Source organism: Lissotriton vulgaris, chromosome 4_1 (assembly GCF_964263255.1).
Source record: "Lissotriton vulgaris chromosome 4_1, aLisVul1.2, whole genome shotgun sequence".
NCBI lineage: Eukaryota > Metazoa > Chordata > Amphibia > Caudata > Salamandridae > Lissotriton > Lissotriton vulgaris.
This window is the reverse complement of record NC_141691.1, coordinates 1,880,900,569-1,880,922,711: the sequence shown is the minus strand read 5'-3', so window position 1 is coordinate 1,880,922,711 and position 22,143 is coordinate 1,880,900,569. Positions and strand designations below refer to the sequence as shown.

The 22,143-nt window shown below is 44.3% G+C and overlaps 1 protein-coding gene across 1 annotated transcript; it reads right to left on the bottom strand.

Moving 5' to 3' along the window:
- Positions 1-1,283: 1,283 nt before the first annotated feature.
- LOC147724669 (zinc finger MYM-type protein 1-like) lies at positions 1,284-7,982 on the bottom strand. Its single transcript, XM_086918079.1, has 2 exons — positions 7,958-7,982; positions 1,284-2,281 (listed from the first exon to the last, which is right to left on the bottom strand). The coding sequence occupies exons 1-2, from the start codon at positions 7,980-7,982 to the stop codon at positions 1,284-1,286; spliced, it is 1,023 nt and encodes a 340-aa protein (XP_086774205.1).
- Positions 7,983-22,143: the final 14,161 nt, after the last annotated feature.

Here is a 22,143-nt window from a genome sequence, read left to right as displayed (position 1 = left end):
TTCTTGCTGCAGGAATCCGTTTTAAAATTATGAACTTTATTTTGAAAAGCCAAATAATTTCTTGCGCCGTTCATTGCAGAGGACAAATTATTTCGCTATTCTATGCAGGTCAACTGAGTCCATCATCTCTTTATGTATGTTGCATATGGCAACATGATTCAGTCTTTTTTGAGACATAGTTGATCTTAACCAATTTTTCAATCGGCGGAGACCACTGAAACTTCTCTCAGCCTCACAAGATGATACTGGTATAACTAAAAGAATCTGTAATAGCTTTTCAACCGGTGAAAAGAAAGCTCTCTCTCCCGGAAGCATTTTTCTGAGAATGTCTGCCAGTTCTGGAACTGAAGAGTACTTGAACATACTTAATAACATAGTCAATTGAGCAGAAAGCAGCAAAGGTTCTGTTTCTTTGTACTGATCAAGAGAGTCAATGTCATTGCCTGTTAAAAGCACTTGTTCAAGTTTTTCATGTTTGGATGCCTTCCTGGTCAAAACGCTGAGTGAGATGAAGAGAAACAGTATCTAAAAGTTCAAAATACTGAGGGCGATAGTAGTCCCTAACGGTTTCAGGATGAAAAGTTTCTGCTGCTCCATCATCTATCCGTTTAGGGATTCGGCGCAGTCATGGCACTTCAATGGAATTAAGATGGTACGTAGCAATCATGTGGTTATTGGCATCAAGCAGACTGTCAAACGACTCTTCACTACGGAGCTTTAGTATTGCATTTGTTGTTACATTAACAGCAGCTAGTAGCCCTGATGTTTGCTGGCGTCCTTGCAAGGCAATATTCAAACATTCCAGAAGCTGAAGTACTTGGAGAGCAATCTGAAGACCTAGGACAGTTGTTCCTCTCTGAAACTGTGCCAGCATACCACGAGCAGACACATCGCCACTGGACTTGGATGCTGATAAGTGTTCTAGGGTTTCCAGAATAGGTTCATAACTATACATGACTTTTTTTTACAGCTTTTACACGGACCGTCCAGTGTGTTGGACACAGAGGCTTTATTTCTAACACATTTGCAGGGCCTTCTACGCTGTGTTGGATGAGGTCTGAGAATATTGTACGGCATGTCATAGATTGCCCAAACAGATTACCAAGTTTGTGGACATAAAGTAGTGCATCTTCCATTATGGAAGATTTATGTGCTGCAGCCTGCATCACCAGATTTGTACAATGTGCTCCTCAATGGACATAAAGAGCACATGGTTGTTCTTGGCGTAGTAATGCTTGTGCACCATGGTATTTCACTGCCATATTTGCTGCACCATCATATGTTTATGCTCTCAACTTTGACAGAGAAAGACCATGACGGCATAAAACATCTTTGACAATTGTAGCAATTGCAGTACCAGTGGTATTATCAGCCTGATACAGTCCAATAAAATCCTCATGAGGATACAGATCTTGGTCAATGTAACAAATACAAAAGCTTTCTTGTTCCTGACTAGATATATCCTGTGTGCCATCAACAATTACTGCGTATGGATTGTCACCAATATTTTTACGGATTTGATGCAAAATTGCATGGGACAATAATTGAAGAACTTCATTTTGCATGTCTGGGCTGAGATATTCTGCTCGATTTGTAGTAATCCACTGTTTCAAATAAGGTACGTCCTCTGCTCGTGCACTAAGAAATTGATGGAAATTTCCATTGCTGTCATCATGACCTCGTAGTGCAAGGCCTTGTTTTGCCAGAAGAGCTATGGTATGAATGATTTTGTTAAGACAAAGCCAAGCTTCTTTCTGTTGTTGTTGGACTTGCTGTGATAACTGTTGATTGATTGACTGGCCTCCTCTATACTGTACTAGTTGACTCACAGCATATGAATGAGCATAACTGGTCTGGTGCTTTTTGAACCATTCTATTGCCTTCTTCCAGTTGGTGTAACCGGTGCTGCAAAATGCCTTCTCTGTGTTCTTGGAAAGCTCAGTCAATTTCAGTGACTTAGCCTTTGCACAGTAAAAGCATAGTACTCCTGCCACTCTACTGCTGTAATGAAGCCAGGGGAAATCCTGGAACCATCTTCCTTGAAAATGTAGAATGCGTTTTTTCTTCATTTGTGACTGTGTTACAATGATTTGAACTGGCAATGTGTTCTCGTGCGGTTGGTTTGGTGCCACTGTGCTTACAAGTGTTTCCTCTGTATCCTGAAGACTAGTTGTTGATGCATAAGAACTGTTGCTTGATTCGTCTGAGGCAGTGACAACTCCACAAAATGTTCCTGGGAGTGGTGTGCAATTACTTGATATTTCTAAATTTGTGGCCCCAACTCAATATTGAAATGCAGGCTGCAGTTCTGACATATCATCACTATGAATCGAGTTAATTTCTGAGTTGTCTGAATATAGGTTCACTTCACTGGGCTGTTTCTTGGCAAAGAATTTGCGGATATCCATTCTAAGAAAAAAGGAACACAAAAGTTTGTAGCAGTTGCAATTTGGGGACATACAGAATATTTCCTTGCAGTTTAAAAGTTGCAAACAATCTTTTGTGTGCACTCTCCCATGTAATCAACACAGGGAGTGTTAGGAGCAAAACCTGCCTCCAGTATAAGATCCTCTTCCAATGTAGTGCAACAATGAGGGGAAATGATGCATGTGCAAAGGCTTCACAGTTGTTTTATAACACCTTTAGGTTTCCACAGCAAGAAGAGCATTCTAGTCAGCATCTTACCTGACTAAAGTGTTTCAGCAATACATAAGACACTGCAGTATATGTTTTATGGTGGCAAAGGAACCTACCTAAAAAATCTCTTTTAGCTGTAGATGAGAGACAATGTGGCCAAGCAGGTTTTCAAAAGCGAAGTATTGTTGTACTTGTAGCAAAAATAATCTGTTGGGGAAAATTATAATACATTGTGAGGCTTTTGGTCTGAGTAATAAAAGTACTGTACTACAGAATTGTTCAGAACTTAGCATAGAAAGAAAAAATGCACAAATAATGTGATGCTGAGAAAGGGAGTGCTTTACCACAATCTGACAAAAAGTATCTAAACAGATTGGCCAAGAAATCATTCTTTTTTTACACTAGACAATACTATAGTGCATTTACTTATTAGCAGTAGTAGTGGCAGCCGTAGCCCTCTTTTGCGATTTCCTTGATCCACTCACTGGCAGTAAGTTGCTGGTCGGACTGACTACTGGATTCCGACGGCTGATAGTGCTGCGTTTCCTTCTGCCCTGGGACTCTGGAGACTTACCATCAGACAATGCTTCAGGTGAGCCGGAGCTCAGTTTGTGGACTTGGAAGAGGTGCTGGCTACTCAAAGATGATCCTGCTCAGTTGCTAAATGGTGACAAGTACAAAGAAATGAAACTGAGGGACTTGAGACAAAATCTTCACTAGCAGTATCCTGAGCCAAGATACCATCATGTGTAAAAATCCACATAGTTTTGAGAGCAATAGAGAATTGTGAAACACAGAACTATGAAAGAGTGTGAGTGTGTGTGAGATGCACGAAGGCTCAAACATGGTGCATGGAACCTCTAGCCTTTATTGCACCAGTACTCTGCCATAGCCTGCCCTTGCTCCCAAAATATGTAAAGGAGTGAGTACCAAATTGCCAGTTCCCAGACCTAAAAATCAAATAAAAAATTGTGCAAATACTATGTTCATTGTTTGTACGATAGGTGTGACCCCTGCAGAGGTGGGCCAGAAAGAGCAAAACTTCCCTATTTTTAGTACTTGTTTGACATTTCACTGACCAGTTACAAAATACTACGCTATCTAATTCAACCAATAGCGGCACATGCTTATTTAAGGTTAATATGAGTTATTGATATTAAAATACATTCACAAAGTGGGATATGTTTCCAATCACTGAATGCCCCAAATACGCTTAAAAGTGGAATCACACGCCATTTGGCTCTGAGCCAAGCAGTTTCTGTCATCAGTACTTTTCTCTATTCTGCAGTTCAAATATGAATAGCAAAATATCCTAGTTTGCAAATGTTTTGCACATAATTATAGTTGTACCATATTTGCCCCATAATTCATCATCTGCTGAATAATCTGACAATTTTAACAAAAAAATGGTTTGTAGCTCACCGGGATCAAAAATTACTGATAAAATGTGACTTATGTTGCTGCAAAGTGGAGGGCCCTTTGCAAAGGTTGACTGGTCACCTTTCTCATTGCTGCATTTGTATGTTACACTGGTACTAACGAGGCAAAATCTTTGCAGAGACTGGAGGTATGTGTAAAAATGTCAAAATTCACTGGAAGAAACTTATTCCTTAAATTATTAATTGTTCCCCTAAATTAAGAATTTTAACCAAAACTAAAGTCATGTGTTTTTCACATGTATTATAAAAACACATGTAATGTGTGTCACAGAACATATCCAATCACAACAGGATTTTGGTTTTCTGGATCATTCTATTTTTTCATGTCAGCTGATTTCATTGCTGTTTTAGTAGTAGTAATTCGCCCCCCCCCCCTTCCCGGACGAAGTCACTGTCATGTCATACCTGTGAAATATGACCAATTAAGTACGAAATGGCAAGTTTCACTATTGTCTAATCTGCATGCCAATACATTTAGTTCACAGCAGCACCAACCAACATGGCTGGGCTTCACCTTTGAGGCTTTTGTATACAACGCAAGGGTGGGCAAAGGGACTAAAGTGATGAGCTCAAGAAAAAGGCCAGATACCCAGGAACTGTAAAAAGTGGCTGAATGCCAGCACGGTCCCACTTTCCTTTGCAGTGTAGGGTGTTGCAGTGACTAACAGCCTACAATAACACCAGTGTCTGAGGGGGGCTGCTTGCATTCTTGGGTCTGTGCTGAGCACCCCCAGCTGCTCAGAGGCCCCAGCTGACGTGGAGTTATGTACTGGAGTCTGTCACCAGGCAATGTCGGGCCTAGACAGGCTGAAAGACATGAAACATATTGAGTGCAGTGCATTGAAGGATGAGTGATGTCTGTGTGAGTGCAGGGTGAGCAGTGTGCCTGTGTGAGTCCTGGGTGAGTGATGTCTGTGTGAGTGCAGGGTCAGCAGTGTGCCTGTGTGAGTGATGTCTGTGACAGTGCAGGGTCGGTGATGTATGTGTGAGCTCAGGGTGAGCAGTGTGCCTGTGTGAGTCCAGGGTGAGTGATGTCTGTTTGAGTATAGGGTAAGCAGTGTGCCTGTGTGAGTCCTGGGTGAGTGATGTCTGTGTGAGTGCAGGGTCAGCAGTGTGCCTGTGTGAGTGATGTCTGTGACAGTGCAGGGTCGGTGATGTCTGTGTGAGCGCAGGGTGAGCAGTGTGCCTGTGTGAGTCCAGGGTGAGTGATGTCTGTGACAGTGCAGGGTTGGTGATGTCTGTGTAAGCGCAGGGTGAGCGGTGTGCCTGTGTGAGTCCAGGGTGAGTGATGTCTGTGTGAGTGCAGGTTGAGCAGTGTGCCTGTGTGAGTCCAGAGTGAGTGATGTGGATGGGTGAATGCTGGCTTAGTGATGTGTCAGGGAAGGGTGAGTTATGGGTCTATGAGTGCAGGGTGACTGTGCCTATGCAAATGCAGGGAGAGAGATGTATCTGTGCAAGTGCAAAGAGACTTGTCTGGCTACTCCCAGAGATGTATTGGCCAAGATACCTCTTTCTCAAATGTGCTTAAGAATGCACCATTTGCCCAATCCATTTCAAAATGTTCTCGTGGGAGAACCCCCGAATCCCCCATAGGTGGTTGGGCCTCGCTCGCTGTGCGCGCTCGTCACAGTGCAGTATTTACGCCTCACCACTTTCAAATGTCACCAGCCACCCCTGCTTTTTAAATGAAAATACACTATGAAAATTACAGTGTAGGCATAAGGTGATCACATATCATTTCACACACTGACAAATCTGAATACACAATGTAATACAGCAATGTCTAGCACCACCACCTAAATGAATATTAAAAAACACCTTTTGACCTAATGTCAGATGTGTCAGTACGAATCTAGTTATACTGAAAACATTGACAGTCTTAACTATCACAGTAGTTTAAGGAAGAAAGTCTTGAAAATTTCCAAAAGGCTTCCTCAGAGTTCTTAAAGAACACTACAGCACGTCAACACAGAGCATTATATAAGTGTCCAATCTGCGGCTGGGCTGCGCCGCGCCGGGCCCGAGAAGAGGCCTGCACCTGGTGTGCCCAGAGAACCAAAGGTGTGTGCGGAGCTGCGGCTGTGTGAGGTGACCTGGGGCCGCGATGTATACACTCACTGCACTGACTGCATGCCAAGAACAACGGTGCGGGACACTGCTCACAAATGGACAGTGCCAAGAATGACAGAACAGAAGGTAGCGCTAGCAACCCCAGCCTATGCGTGAAAAACACACGAATGTCCATTTTCGCACAACAATCTCCAAAATCTTTTCCCATCTTCCTACCTCGCAGATATTTCATTCGCCCCTTGAAAGCCTTGTAAGCGGCCGTCTGATTAATTCCCAGTCCTTATGAGGTTAGATTTCTCACGTCCGCGCTCATAAAACTAAATCTACTTTGTAAGCCTCATTCAGATAATTAGAAAAGTATCACATTTAAGCAAGCATATTGAGCCACAATGCCCGTGAATAGCCGAATTTAGAGACAGGCCTGCAAACACTAGTCCGCAGTGACATTTACACAATTCCAATCTAATAATTACAGGAACACGGCGTGAAAGGGCCCTTTGTTATCAGGAGTTATTCAAAGTGCGGAATTAAGACAGAACATACGTGGGCACAATTTAAACAAAATGGGACGAGGAGAGGGCTTTCACGCACTATAAATAAAAACATTTAAAAAGTAGCACTGGCAGCAGAGGTGAGGGCGAGGCTGCTAAGCCGAGGCTCAGGCTGCACTCCAGACTCCACTCAGTCACAACTTGTAAACCCCACACCCCCACCACTTTCAAATGTCATCAGGCGCCCCTGGCAATGCAGTGTAACAGCCCTTGCCCCTACTTACAAGTTAACCGAGCATCAGAGCGTGCTGCTGCCTGCAGCCCTTCCATCAGACACGGGGCGAGGAGTCTGACGACGAGGTCAGGTCAGCCAGTAAATCAACCAGAGCACTTGCTACAGGCAGCTGAGGTGAGAGCTAAATAATTCCTGGAGCCTCAGGGGTGCTGCGCCACACAAAAAGTTCAAAAGGGCCAAGGTAGGGGGACGAGAGGCCTCTGACGTCACCTTATGCTGTGACTATTGGATCATTAGCGGCTCACAGACAGGTTGGTAACTGGAGAGGCGCCAGGTCAAGTGCAGGGCCATTAGGACACACAGCACCTCTCGCACTTTTTTTCGCTCGCTAATGGCCTGCCAATTTCCCTCTCAGGAGGTAGAGGGGAAATTTGTTTGAACCCTCGTCCCCCCCACCCTTGTCCCCTGTGTCCCCCCCACTCCAAAATCTGGGGGGGATATGTCCCCCTCGTCCCCCACAGTTCCTACACCCATGGATTCAGCTGTTCTGATCAGCCGTGCACACATGCTTCCTGTTGGTTCTTTCTGAGCCTTTGTGTGGAGTAGTGTGGCTCACTGGTTAGAGCGGCAGACCCAGAAGCAGAGGACGGCCCGGGACCAGAGTTCAATTCCCGACGCGGCAGGGTGTTTGGGCCAATGTCAGTGGGCTCGATAAATCTCGCCTCAGTGTCACTCTAACCATGGGTTCCACTCAGCAACTCTTGGCAATAGCTTGCTTAATCTCCACAAACGGCCCCATCAATGGCTTCACCTTGGGGGTGCCTGGCTTCACCTTGGGGGTGGCCAATAGGGACCATCTCACAGGGAAAGCCAGGACGGGTTCCCCAGCGTTATACAGCGCCTGGAAACCTACGGGTAGCAGTGCGCTTTACAAGCTCAAATACATTTACATTTCACAAATAAAAGCCTTTCATCATCCTCCTGTGTCGGCTTCTGTCTACAACAATTGGCGACGAGGGTAACGCGTTTATGGAAACAAAAGGCTCACGGAGGAAAACTTAAAGACCGGGTAAAAGGAAATTTACCCGCAATGTTTTGACTGGGAAACATCTTACCAGTAAAGGAAAAGCAGTGAAACTGACGAAGTAAGTGTTGGATACAATATGCGTCAGCTGGGCTGATCGAAGTAAATGCGCAAAGGATTTCAGTCACGGAGCACACGTGAGGCATTCTGGGTGTGACATGAGCGTGTAAACCCTTGCCATTGGTTATACAGCTCTACACGTCATTACAACAGCGTGCGTGGAGCCATATTGTTGATTTCAGTTTCAGGAAATCTAATCAGAAACGGCGCTCAGCGTTAAAATTGCAGCTGAACACTAACTGAGGAAATCTAAGCCTGAGAAAAGTAAATAAATGACGCGCTAACACTAAGCAAAGCATAAGCTGTATGGAAGTGTAAACAGAACAAGTTTATTAAGCAAAGCAACAGATTCATTGAAAACAAAAGTTAGGAAAATTAAATTTTGCCATATATTTTGTGGACAACAGTGCTGAAAGACATAACAAGTGAAATAGCGTATGAATAAACTAAAACTTGTCAATTAACTATAAGTAAAGTAAAAACTATTATATAAACGTCAAGTGAAATGGCACAAAGTAATAATATATGTGTGCCACCTCTTTTCCTTGATGAACCAGGGAAGCCAGCCATGAAGTGGAAGAGTTGGTTAAGAGCATTCGAAAACTACATAGTATCTATAGATGGCAAGTGTTATGATGCAGAACGGAAAAATTAACTATTATTTGGACTATTAGGTAAAGTTGGTCAGGAGGTATTCGATAGCCTGCCAGAATTTGAATACCCACCAGGAATTTTTATACCAATGAATGAGTATCAGGAGGCTATAAAACGACTCGAAAAACTAATATGATGAAGAGAGCAACATAATGGTGGGAAAGCACAAGTTTACGTTAAGGAAGCAGGAGGAAGGAGAGACAGTTGAAGCATACATAGCGTGCCTAAGAGTTCTAGCAAGGGATTGTGAATATGAAGACTTAACAGATACATATATAAGATACCAAGTGGTTTTACTGTTACTCTAAAAAGGTGCAGGAAAGATTGTTAGCATGTAGGAAACCCACATTGCAGGAAGTAGTGGACATTGCCAAAGGAATTGAAAGGTCATTGATATCGACAAAAGAATTGGCTTGTACCAGTAGTAATTCTAATGTATTTTATTTACAGGACAAGAGAAAAAATGAACGTAAATGTAATGAAAGAAACTGGAGTGATAAAAAGGTAGGAGGAAGAAATGTGAATTGTTTTAGATGTGGTTCACAAGAGCACCTAGCTGATTTTAAGTCATGTCCAGCAATTGGGAAAAAGTATATGAAATGTAAAAAATACGGTCACTATACTGCCTTATGCAAAAACAGGAAAGTAACTGGTAATGTTAATGTAAAAACTGTAGGAGACTTTGATGAGGAAATGTGTGCCAACATTGTGCTATATGTGGAAGTGGTAGATGGCAAAATAAAAGGACCTATAGGTGATGTTATGATAGGGAATGTAGAATTACAATTTACTGCGGACTCTGGTTCACCTATAACAATAATATCTGACAAATTATTTGAGGAAAAATGGGAAAATTTAAAATTACAAGAAACTGATATAAACCCCAAAGCATTTGGGGAACAGGACATCGATATGGTGGGTTACTTCTGTGGCACGCTGACATTCAAGGGAAGAATGATTAATGCCAAAGTATATGTAGCCAGGAGAGGTAGAATATTGGTAGGCTGGAAGGATCTAGCTAAGCTAGGAGTGATCCTACAACCAGGAGCAGAAAATCCTATAATGCTAAGGGAGGATTTTATAAACAGCATAAGTCTTGATGCAAAAGAAAATGGGATAGAAGAGCTACTGAACAAGTACGAAGATGTTTTCAGAAACAAGATAGGGTGCGTAAAAGGTTTCACACATGAAATAAAATTGAAGGATGGTGCAATGCCAACTAAACATAAAGTGAGGTCTGTACCGCTGTCAATCAGAAAAGAGTTAAATGAAGTACTAGAAAAACTGAGAGAAGAAGGTGTGATAGAGGAAACTGATGCTTCTGAGTGGGTGTCAGCGATCGTTGTTTCCAAGAAAAAGAAGACAAGGGAAATAAGGCTGTGTGTAGATCTAAGATCACTCAACCGAAACATTCTTGTTAACTGTCATCCACTTCCTAAAATAGGGGACATACTACAGTCTATTGCACGGTCAAAATATTTTACATTAATCGACCTAAAAGCGGCTTACCATCAAGTCTGCTTGACAGAAGTGTCAAAGAAACAGACCACTTTCATAACTCCCTTTGGAGCGTACAGATATATCAGACTGCCGTTTGGTCTTGGCTCTTCATCTGGAGTATTTCAAAAACTTATGGATATCCTTCCAGGACGATATTTTGGTACATTCCGAGACAATAGAAGAACATCTTAAGTTAGTAGACAAAGTACTGAGCACACTGGAGAAAAGGGGAATGACAGTGTCCAAGAAAAAATTCACATTTATGGAAAGTAAAATTGAATATTTAGGCCATGTGTTAACCTCGGAAGGTATAATGCCAAAAGATGATTTAGTGGAAGCAATTAGGGATCCACCACAACCTAAAGATAAAGAATTATTAAAATCTTTCCTAGGGTTAAGCGTGTATTATTCAAAGTTTATACAAGCATATGCAGCCAAAGTTGAACCATTAAGGAAACTTCTCCGGAAAAATGTGAATGACAATTGGACAGAATTGCAATTGGACAGAAGAGCAAAATAAATCTTTCATCGCAATTAAAACTGATATTGCCAAAGCACCAGCTTTAAAACCATATGACCCCGAATTAGAAAATGTAATCACAGTGGACGCAGGTGCAAAAGGCATAGGTGCAGTGTTCTGTCAAAGGCAAGGAAAGAAAGAGAACACAATAGCGTTCATTTCAAGGAGATTAAATGAAACAGAAACAAACTATAGTACTATTGAACACGAAACACTTGCATGTGTTTGGGCAGTGCAAAAACTCAAAAATTACCTGTGGGGAAAAAGCTTTGCTATCGTCATGGACCACAAACCCCTGATATATATGATGGATGGAGAAGGGCGTGGCAACGGAAAAGCAAGCTCAAGATTGATAAGACTATTATCAAAGTTTCAGGAGTATACATTCACCATACATCACATAAAGGGTGGAATGAACTGTAGAGCTGACTGTTTGTCACGTCTACCAGTGAACAGCCCACCTGATAATACACTCGATGAAACAGAGTGTGTTGTAGCTTGGATAGATGCCACAGAAATGTGTAGTGAATCTATAACGGAGGAGGAATGGATGAAATGTCAGAACGATGTTAAAATAATGGAAAAAGTAATGAGTCATATAAGAACAAGTTGGCCACCCATCAGAAATCTACATAAAGAGTTAAGAAGCTTCCAGCAAATTGGAGAAGAGCTAACCATAGAGAGTGGGTTTTTGAAAGGATGTCACCTGTTTGTACCACCTGCGAAAATTAGACCTAAGTTAATAACAATAGCTCACAAGGGTCATCCCGGCAGTAGTGCGACTAAAAACATCTTGAGAATGCACTACTGGTGGCCAGGAATGGACAGTGATGTATGCGAGTTCATTGACAAGTGCGAGCAATGTCTAAAAGCAGACAAGCATTGGAAGATTAGTAAGGGAGAATTGCAGATGGTAGAAATACCAAATGGACCTTGGTCAAAAATTGCAGTAGACTTTGCTGGACCATTCAACATTCTACAAGAGAATTGCAGATACATGATAGTACTGACAGACTATTACTCAAAATGAGTGTACTATAAATTTGTAAGAAGTGTGACAACCAATAATGTGATACAATTTCTAAAGAAACTTTTTGCTGTAGAGGGGCAACCAAAAGTCATGGTGTCTGATAATGGAACCCAACTGGTGTCGAAACAAATGACTGAATTTTTGGATAGTATAGGAGTCAGACAAGAAAAGACGCCACTATACAGCCCAAAAAGTAATGGTAAGGTTGAGCGGATGAAGAAGTTCATAAAGGAAGGCATCCAACTGGCAGTTGCCTCCAAGCTGGACGTGAAAGGATTTATAAGAGATAAAATAAACACTTATAATGTCACACCCAATGAAACCATCAAATTCACCCCATTTTACTTGATGAGAGGAAGAAGATGCAACAACGAACTGACACCCAAGTTTCAAAAATGGTACAAGGATGAAGTGTCTGCTGAAACCATAGAAGACAAGGCACTCAAGGTGAAAGAAAACATTGTTAGTAAACAAAGGAAGACTAAAAAGTATTCAGACGAGACCAACAAAGTCAAAAATAAAGAGGTAGCAAGAGAAGATTGGATTCTAATTAAGAAACCATTCAAAGTTTACAAAGGAGAGCCCGTATTTGGAAGACCAGAACAAGTAAGCGGTACATCTAAAGGTGCTGTATATGTAGATGGCAAAGGATGGCGCAGCAAAGACGATGTGGTAAAATTGAAAAAAGGGCAAGAAATGATCATAATGAGAGAAATGGATAGAAATGAAAGCAGTCTTGATGACAGTATTCTTGAATGGGATGATACTCCAGTCAATCAAAGTGACCAAAGAGGTGATGACAGCGTAAATATATCAACTCACGAGGAAGAGAGAAATAAGTGTAAGGAAGTGGAACACAACAGTTTAGAAGGAAGGTCAGGTGACAGTAACCATTATGAACTTAGTGGCAGAGAAGTGTGCGAAAGAAATGAAAATGTTATTGACAATAGACAATATGCCATGCGCACACAAACTAAATCTGGGAGAGAAATATGTATTCCTAAGCGTTTTTCGACGGTTATGTATTAGAATGACATTTTTGTTTTAATAATTGAGGAAGGGAGATGCTGAGATTGTATTTCTTTTCTTCCTGTGTATGCACCATATGTTTTCTATGTTTACTGTGTTACTTCACTAAATTCCATCTCAGAATGTTACAGATGGTATTGATGTGATGTCACACACTCTATCGAGGATTTAGCTGTTCCGATCAGCCGTGCACACATGCTTCCTATTGGTTCCTTCTGAGCCTTTGTATTTCACAAATAAAAGCCTTTCATCATCCTCCTGTGTCGGCTTCTGTCTACAACACCCCCCCCATCCCCGCAGATTGGGGCTGTCGTGCAGTCTAGAGAACTGCCAACTTAGTTTTTTATGTTTGGGCTGTGTTGGAGTAGCCCAGTATAGCCTAAAGGCTATTTAATGACTTGGCTTTGGGGTCCCCTGTCACTATTTTATGTGTGGTGACCTGGTGGCAGGGAGTAGAATCACATTGTGTCTTCACCCTCCCGTTTCTTGAATTTGGCTTTTGGAGGGGGGTTATAGCGGTTATAAAGTTTTTTTTCTTTTGGGGTGTTTTGGTTGAGACAGGTATGCAGGGCTAAGTTGTATCCAGGTCACCCAGGATGGCTTTAGAAATCATTGGATTATTATCCAACTACATCAGAAGTCATTTTCACGTCATCAGACATCATCAAGCTCTTTAAAGTCATCAGCAGACTTTAGAAACTTGAGCCCAATAATTTGAAAATGATTATCTGATGACTTCACAAGGTGTGACTGTTCCTGATGATTTGAGGATTACTTGAAACTGAGTACCTGATTATTTCACAAGATGCATTGCTACTGGTGGTTTAAGATTGTCTGGCAATGACTGTCGGGTTACTTCAATACCACCACAGTTTTCAAATTAAAAATACTTTTTCATAATAATTTGAGGATAATTCCAATGGCTCTAAGAATAACTAATATATGTGGTTGTTATAGTAATAATACGCGTGGCTGTTATATTAAATGAATAATATTCCAAGTGAAGCTTTGACACAACTGTTTCTCTGAGTCCTGACCTCTGCTCCACATTCCGTTATTATGTGTAAATAACTGATCCTCCTTGTACCTAAAAAAAAGTACAATGTCTGCCTCTCAAGTGTACAAATATTGAGTTTTCGTGTAAGCGCTCTGATGCCAATTTGGTCAAGTTCGAGCTTTACACAACTGCAGTTAAATGCTTCACTTTGAAACAAATTAAAATATCAGCAGAGTCTCACCTGCTTCTAAGATAGTTGGCTCGAATAAGAAAACAAGCTAAAGCTTCTATAGATGGTGCGCCCATCTGCAGAGAGGTTTTAGGTAGCATGTTTTATAAATTAGGACACTGGTATTGTCATTGCCACTGCTTTATGACCACCAGGTTAAGTATTGCACTGTGCATTTGCTGCAGTCCTTTGTCTGTTTCCTTTATGCAAATGTGTATCTTTTGCATCAGAGCGGAAGTACTGATGCAGTATGGTTGTGCGAGGGCTGGGAGAAAGAGAAGGTGCTACTGTGTCGATCCACGCATGGATTTGGTGCTGCATTCCTAGAGAGAAGGAGAAATTATTGTCCAGTTTTGTTCCGCCTTTTTGGTGGGGGTGTGGATGAAGAGAGACAGAAAGTAAGGGGTGTGATTTACCACCTCACCTCCCCCTTTTGGGTTCTTTGTAAGTACTGTGCTTTGTTTAAAAGGCAGGAGGAGCCTGTCATTTAAATTGCAGCCCTTGAACCCACTGCTTTGTTTGGGAGATCTTTACCAATTGTGGCTTTGGTTTTTAAAACGTTGGAATGGTTTGCATGACTGTGGGGCCTTTGAAACCCTGCATGGACCATTGAATGAGGCAGTTGCATGGTGGGGTAGAGGTGGAAGAGCTAGCAAGTTAAAAGGGGGAGCCGAGCTAAACCTGAGCCAAGAGATGATCTGGCTCTTAAAACCTATGTACGTGTCTAGCTTTAGAAATTGTTTGCATGTAAATCAAGCAACAAATATCATGCTAGAATATGATAAGGTGTCTTGAAAATAATTTCTTTCACTTGCAAAAGTGTTTCTTATTAGAACATCAGATAATATCACAGTATTGATAAGTGCTTATTGCAAGTGACGTGATCTGAGAAACATTCATGCCTCCTCCCTGTTAACAATGTTAGTAAACTACGAGGAAACTACGTTGTCATGTAAATGTATATGTGGGCTAGATTCTAATTCTTCTTAGAGTAGCATCATAGTTAATAAAATGAAACACTAGAGTTTTTTAACATATCCTGCACTCGATTATTTGAAGAAGCTCCCTCCCTCTCTCTCTCTCTCTCTCTCTCTCTATCTCTCTCTCTGTTTTTCTCTCCCTCCCTCTCTCTGCCTTTCACTCCCTCTCTCTCTCTTGCTGCCTCTCTCTCTCTCTCTGTCTCTCTCCCTTCCTCTCTCATGAGATATTCAACAACAAGAATTTGCAAGGCAATAGGTCTCACATTTACGAGAGTTTAAGCTATTGGCATTTACAATGGCAATAGCTCAAACTCTTGTAAACACGAGGCCTGTTTCACTTCAAAGAAGCGGCTGCAATTGTCCGAGGCTCCTTGAAAGTGAAAGCGCACATGGTGCGCTGAATGTAAGGAAAGCACATTGTGCCTGACCAAATTAACAAAGAAATGTGGGAATTTTGCTTGGACAACAAAATAGATTTCAAAGCAGTGTATTCGTCTTTAAATCAAAATATGATAGCAGATTAGAATTCAAGAAACATGCTAGATTACAGCGATTGGAAACAGAGAGGATCATTTTCAATATTTAGAGGCTGATGGGACCTTTGGAAATAGACTTTGTTTGCTTCCAGACTGACATTTTCAGATGCCAAGTTATGTAAGTAGGAGACCAGATCCGGATGCAGTGGTGATAGATGCTTTTATGAAGGATTGGAGGGGAATTAGATGCTGTGCACTTCCCCCATTCTCAAAGATTCAGAGAGTGTTGGTACAGGTGAGGAGACAGTTGTCAGCTAGTACTAGTTACTACTTTTTTGAAAACCCAGCCTTGGTTTCAATCACAATACTATACTTAAAAATTGTAGTTTTAGCTTAGTTCAGTTCAGTTCTTAAGATGCAACACTTTGCGTCAAAGCCCCTGATGATGCGTTGCGCTTCCACAACAAGTAATGTTGCAGCGATGGAAATGCGGCAAAGTTCTGGTGCAAAGAAATAAAGACGTGAAGATCTTCCAGATGCGGCATGCTTCTCCGATGATGCGAAAAGTCTCGATTCCATGCGTCAGCTGCAGCGGCGACACCCTTGTTCAGCGATGCGACGGCAACAGCTTCAGCTGCGACACCCTTCTCCAACGGTTGCAAGAAGCTTTTGCACAATGCGACAACTACAGCCGTGACATCCTTGGTCAAAAATGCGATGGCAGTAGGCATGGGCGGAAAATCCGTTCCGCTCGCGGATTTTGCGGATTTTCGGGAAATCCGCAATCCGCGAGATTTGCGAATTTCCTGCAAAATCCGCAAATCCGCGAGCAGCGGATTTTGCTCGCACTGCTCGCACTGTTCGCGTGAGTTCGCGCCCCGCGAATAAGTGCGAAATTGCAGAAATACGATCTAAGCAAAACTGAAAGTAACTACTTACCAGGTTCAAAAGTTCAGGCACATCATTAGTAGCCATTTCCTGTAGTGCTTCCTGAGGGGCCCCTCCAGAGTTCAGTTGCCAGTTGAAACTATTATGTGACCCTGCTCTGAACCTCAGAATAGTTACACATATGCCACAAAGGTCATGAATTACAGCTAAGGGAGACAAGCAGGAGCCAGGCTGGAAGTTAAAATCCATTAATCAGCCCCTAATTCATTATTGTCAGTTGGGGCAGGGCAGGTGTTGTAACTAATTTTGCAACAATGAAAGCACTTAGCAAGTGCAAAAGATCACTAATCAGGGCGCACTAAGGAAGCAGGTGCCAGCTAAAAAAATATTCTGTGACACATTAATCAGCCCCAAATTAATTCAGGTCACTTGAGGCAGGGAAGGTGTGCTTTGCTTTGCCGAAAATAATGTACACTGGACAAAAAGAGGGTGTGGTGATGAAACAGAGGGTGGCATGGGTGGGCCAGAGGGTGGCATGAGTAGTCAGAGAGTGGCAGTGGTGACAGAGAGTGGCAGTGATGAAGAAGAGTGTCCCAAACAGGTTGGACACGTAGAAACAACAAGTTCGCAAAACTTGCGACCCGACAGGTAAGTTCGCAAATTGCGAAATTGTAAAAACCCTCGCGAACTGGCAGAAACACGGGCGAACACAAAAAAAAAAAAAATCCGCAAATTCGCGGGAATTCGCGGATTTTGCGGATTGCGAATCCGCAAATCCGCAAAATTCGCGAACGCGAGATCCGCAAAATTCGCTCATGCTTAGATGGCAGCAGCTCCGACGGCGGCGCGCTTCCCCGGGGACGTGAGGCGCTTTCCTTGATGCGGTGCAATGCGACAGCGGCAGCGGCAACACCCTTGTTCAGAGATGCGACGGAAGCCACAGCGACACGCTTCTTCCTTGTTGCGAGACACTTCTCTTGAGGCGGTGCAATACGACAGCTCCAGCGGCGACTCCCTCGTTCAGAGATGCGACGGCAGCAGCAGCGACGGCGACACACTTCTTCCTCGTTGAATCATGCTGCCAGCTCCTTGCAACACGGAGTCCCTCAGAAGGCCCAAAACAGCAGCAGGCACTTCCAAAGAACTCTGGGGAGCTGGGGGGTGAAGTCTGTTGTCCCTGAGACTTCAGCAGGGAGGCACGCTCTTTTTCAATCCCTTGGAGATCCTTCACAAGTTGAAAGTAAAGCACACAAAGTTCTTTCTCCTCTCTTTGGCAGTAAGGCAACCGCTGCAGGACAATCCCCTAAACAGCACTTCAGCTTAGGAATAGTCTCTCCTCAGTTTCTTCAAGTTCCTCTCCTCAGCAGAGGTTTCTTCTTGTTTGTCCAAAAGTGATCTAATTTCTTGGGTTAAGGGCCCCAATATTTATACACTTAAATCCTTTGTTCTCTGAGGGGCTAGGGGCCTTTGCCCAGTCCAAAACAGTTCTGTAGCACTCTGTTTACAGGACACCTTTCCTTTCACAGTGCAGGGCAGAAACATCAGACACCCCACAGGAGGTGGAGCTAGCATTGTGGAAGGCAGACATAGTCCTATTCAAGGTTCAGGTGCAACTCCTCCCACCCATCTAGATGCAGATCTCTCTATTCACCACTGGGCTGACTCATTCTGTCTCTTGGAATCCCCCAGCCCTGTCACTCAAACTCCAGACAAGGAATACACAACCTAGCAGAGGCAGGCTTTGGATAGTTAGACAAGAAAATACCTACTTTCTAAAAGTGGTATTTTCAAACACAGAATGTTAAAACCAACTTCACTAAAAGATGCATTTTATCATTCTGAGTTCAGGCATACTAAACTCGAATTTCTACCATGTTCCCTGAGTCAATTAGGATTATAGGAATGTAATAATCTAACTGCCCATTCTGCCTATGGAGAACTGGTAGCCTTGCTATAGTGAAAAACGAAAATGGCTGTAATCTCTATTAGGACATGCCACATAGCCCGTTCGAAGCCGGGCTGGGCCCCGTCTCTTTGCTCCAGGAGTTGAAAAAAACCAGCCACCACGCTCTATCAGTATCTTCTGTCAGGCTGTCAGGACGACGTCCCCCGGAGTCTCCAAAAGAAAAGAAAGCAGTGTTTCACTCCACCTTTGGACCGGCACGGGGAGGATATCAAACTGGGTCCTTTAACGCAAGCGCACGTCTTTGGATAATATCATCCATACTGCTACTGGACGCAAACCTGCATTTCTCAAAGAATTTGAGCTTGAAGCTTTCCACTGCTGATACACCACGAATGCTTTTAGGACGCTGCTAAAATTCCAGGATCCTTTTGGAAGTACGGCAGGTACCACTATTTACTGATCTGGCTGCCAAGGACCAAACTAACAGTTATATTCAACTGATTGACTCTATATATGGAACTGGAAAATACCTAGTTTCTAAAAGTGGTATTTTCAAACACAGAATGTTAAAACCAACTTCACTAAAAGATGCAATTCATCATTCTGAGTTCAAGCATACTAAACTCAAATTTCTATCATGTTCCCTGAGTCAGTTAGGATTATAGGAATGTAATAATCTAACTGCCCATTCTGCCTATGGAGAACAGGTAGCCTTGCTATAGTGAAAAACGAAAATGGCTGTAATTTTCTATTAGGACATGCCACATACACCAGGTCATGTCCTACCTTATACGTAAAATGCACCCTACCGTTGGGCCTACCATAGGGGTGTCTGATATGAAGAAAAGGGAAGGTTTAGGGACTGGCAAGTGGGTGCACTTCCCCAGTCAGCATGACAGTGCCCGACTGCATACAGGCCCTGCAATGGCAGACCTTAGACACATTTTACAAGGCTGCTTCTGTGGGTAGCACAACCAGTGCTGCAAGCCCACCAGCAGCTTTTGTATTTACAAGCCCTGGGCACACTCAGTGCACTATACTAGGGTCTGACAAGTAAACCAAATCAGCCAATCATGGAATCACTAATCAATACATTAATTTACAATAGGGAGGGGCGCTAGAGGGTGCACGGCAAGATGGTCGCACCGATGTGAGGCTCTGCCTGACCAAGCCTCTATTCATCAAATATTCGCTGCATCCCTTACCAGAGCGACTTGCTGCCGGCTGGGATGGACATCTGACTGCCTCCTGAACAGTAGTGAAGGGTTTGTGGCATTGCTGAGCCTCTTTAACTGGCCCACTGAGAGTGAGGGTACTACCATTGGGGCCGTATGGCATGGCGTCTGCCGGCGTGTAGAGGGCCCTGCTGCCGGCCGGAACGACATTGCGCTGCTGTCTTGCATTCTCCGATCCTGTGGCTGGCGGCGGTGCCTGCGGGGTGTTGATGTCTGCGGCCTGGCCTTGTCTGTGGTCAAGCGTGGAGAGGGGCGAATTGCCACTGTGATCGCTGGAGGCAGCAGACTGAGGCACCGCGGGAAAAGCTACCTGGAGGCCTCTGTCCTGCCGGGAAGACCTGCCGGGAGGTGCGACAACGACGGCTGTGGTGCTGGGTGCCTGCGAGTGCCAGTGGCGGTGAGTGGGGACAGAGCCTGGCGCCGCCCCAGGCTGTGGAGGCTGGCTGGGCCTCGCGCCGGGTCTCGCCCTGCGAGCTGTGGCCTGTGCGGGCGGTGCTGGGTGCTGGGTCGGAGGACTGGGAGGGACGTCGGAGGCCTCTTGGGGGCACGGTGAGGCTCCTGAGGTGTGGCGTAATGTTGCAGCTATGGAAATGCGGCAAAGTTCTGGTGCACATAAATAAAGACTTGAAGATGCTTCCAGATGCGGCATGCTTCTCCGATGATGCGAAAAGTCTCGATTCGATGCGTCAGCTGCAGCGGGGACACCCTTGTTCAGCGATGCAACGGCAACAGCTTAAGCTGTGAAACTCTTCTCCAACGGTTGTGAGAAGCTTTTGCACAATGCGACAACTACAGCCGTGACATCCTTGTTCAAAAATGCGACGGCAGCAGCTCCGACGGCGGCACGCTTCCCCGGGGGCGCGAGGCGCTTTCCTCTATGCGGTGCAATGCGACAGCGGCAGCGGCAACACCCTTGTTCAGAGATGCGATGGCAAGGAGGACATCGGCATTGGCCCAGGGGGGATGAGCCCTGCATGTGAGCTGCTGGGGGTGAATCTGCCCCGGTTCTGCTGTATGCCCGCGTGCCTCACAGCTGTTCTGCATATTCTGCCTGGTGTACCTGGGGGGCCCAAACTCTACATTGTTTTTTGTACCCGGGAGCTATCACAACACTGCAAAAATTATTGCGAGAGGCCTGCTGCGACGGCCTGTTGAGTGAAGGGTGGCTCCTAGCCTGTGCTTTGCATATTCTGGCCCCCAGTGGTGCTGACTTCTTTCCGTGTCGCATCGTGCTTGTGTAGGGCCTACCAATGATGGGGAGGACTGATAAATCCCAGCCGCGACTGAACTTTGAACAGCGCAAATCCCCTAGGAGAGCACAAAATGCGGCCACCGACTCTGAAGCAGATATGCAGGTGGATACTCCCCCCACTTTGGAAACCACGTTGATGGCCATGCAACGCATGCTGCAATCTATTGAGGGCACGATGGCAGTGGCAAATCATTGCCTGGATCATTTGTCATCGCAGCTCGAGAAGCAGACGGCGTGCGTGTGGCAGGTGGAGCAGAGAGCGTCAGCAGCCGAGGACGGCTTGAGTATGGTGGCGGACAAAACCCTCAATATGAAAAAGGTTCTGGCCCTGATTCAAGCTCAAAATGAGGATTTGGAGGCACACTCCAAGCGCAATAACCTCCGAATGACTGGTTTGCCAGAATCCACCAACATTGTCAAAATGGAGACCTTTGTTGAGCGCCTGATCTCCGACATCTTTGGTGTGAAACAGCTATCCAAAATGTTTAGTGTGGAGCCTGCTCAATGTTGTTTAGCGGCTAGGCCGGTTCTGGGGGCACCCCCTCGCCCTATAATTGCCCGTGTATTGAATTACAGGGATAGAGATGCTATCCTACGCCTGGCTAGGGAGAGGGGCACCATTGTACATCTGGGTAACACGCTGGCCTTTTTCCCGGATTTTACAGTGGCAGTCCAGGCAGCTCGGAGGGAGTTTGGAGCGGTAAAACAATTTTTGAGAAATGAAGGTGTTCCATATGCCATGCTGTATCTGGCCCGATTGCAGGTTGGGACTGTCGAGGATAATAAAATATTCTCCTCGCCAAAAGCGGCCATGGAACATGCTTAGCAATTGAAGCGGCGGCAGCGAGACTCTGAGGCGGTGCTGGAGGAGGTGGAGTAACGTGGCATTCAGCCGGCTGGTGTATCAGTCCGTGTCCTGGACTCTGGCAAGTGGTTCGAAGTTCTCCTTTTCTTCTTTGGCTGCCCCGATGTGAAGTGTTCACTGTATGCCCGCTTATCATGTGCATGTGCAGTTTATGGCTACGGTCTTTAGTGCTCACTGCCCTCCTGGTGCCTGTAGGACGCGATTGGCCCACACTGAAGGGAGGTGACAAAGGGAATATGACGAACAACTGGAGGAGGTGGTGGTTACAAGGCTGGACTTTGGTTTTGATATACCATTTCTGATATGTATGCTTTCTCACTTCTATTTCCGGAATACGACGGGACATTTGTTGGGTGGTTTGCCTACATTACTCTGTGTTGGATTGGGTACCGATCAGCCTGTACAGGACAACTGTTATTTTGGGCATGTAGACATCCGTTAGTACATGAGACCTCAGTGGGGGTTCGACACCTTTGGTAGTCTATCTGCTACGATTGGATTGGGGTCCAGGGCCGGAGATCCTTCTTCTCATTCCATTTTGTGGCAATCAAGTTTACTCCAAAGTG

What these genes read in the sequence shown, in the direction of transcription:
- LOC147724669 (XM_086918079.1), bottom strand. Translation starts at nt 7,982, where the DNA reads ATGTTTCCCAGTCAAAACATTGCGG. An exon ending in TCCCAGTCAAAACATTGCGG is followed by an intron (nt 2,282 to 7,957) that starts GTAAATTTCCTT and finishes TTCAATATTGAG; the next exon opens with TTGGGGCCACAAATTTAGAA.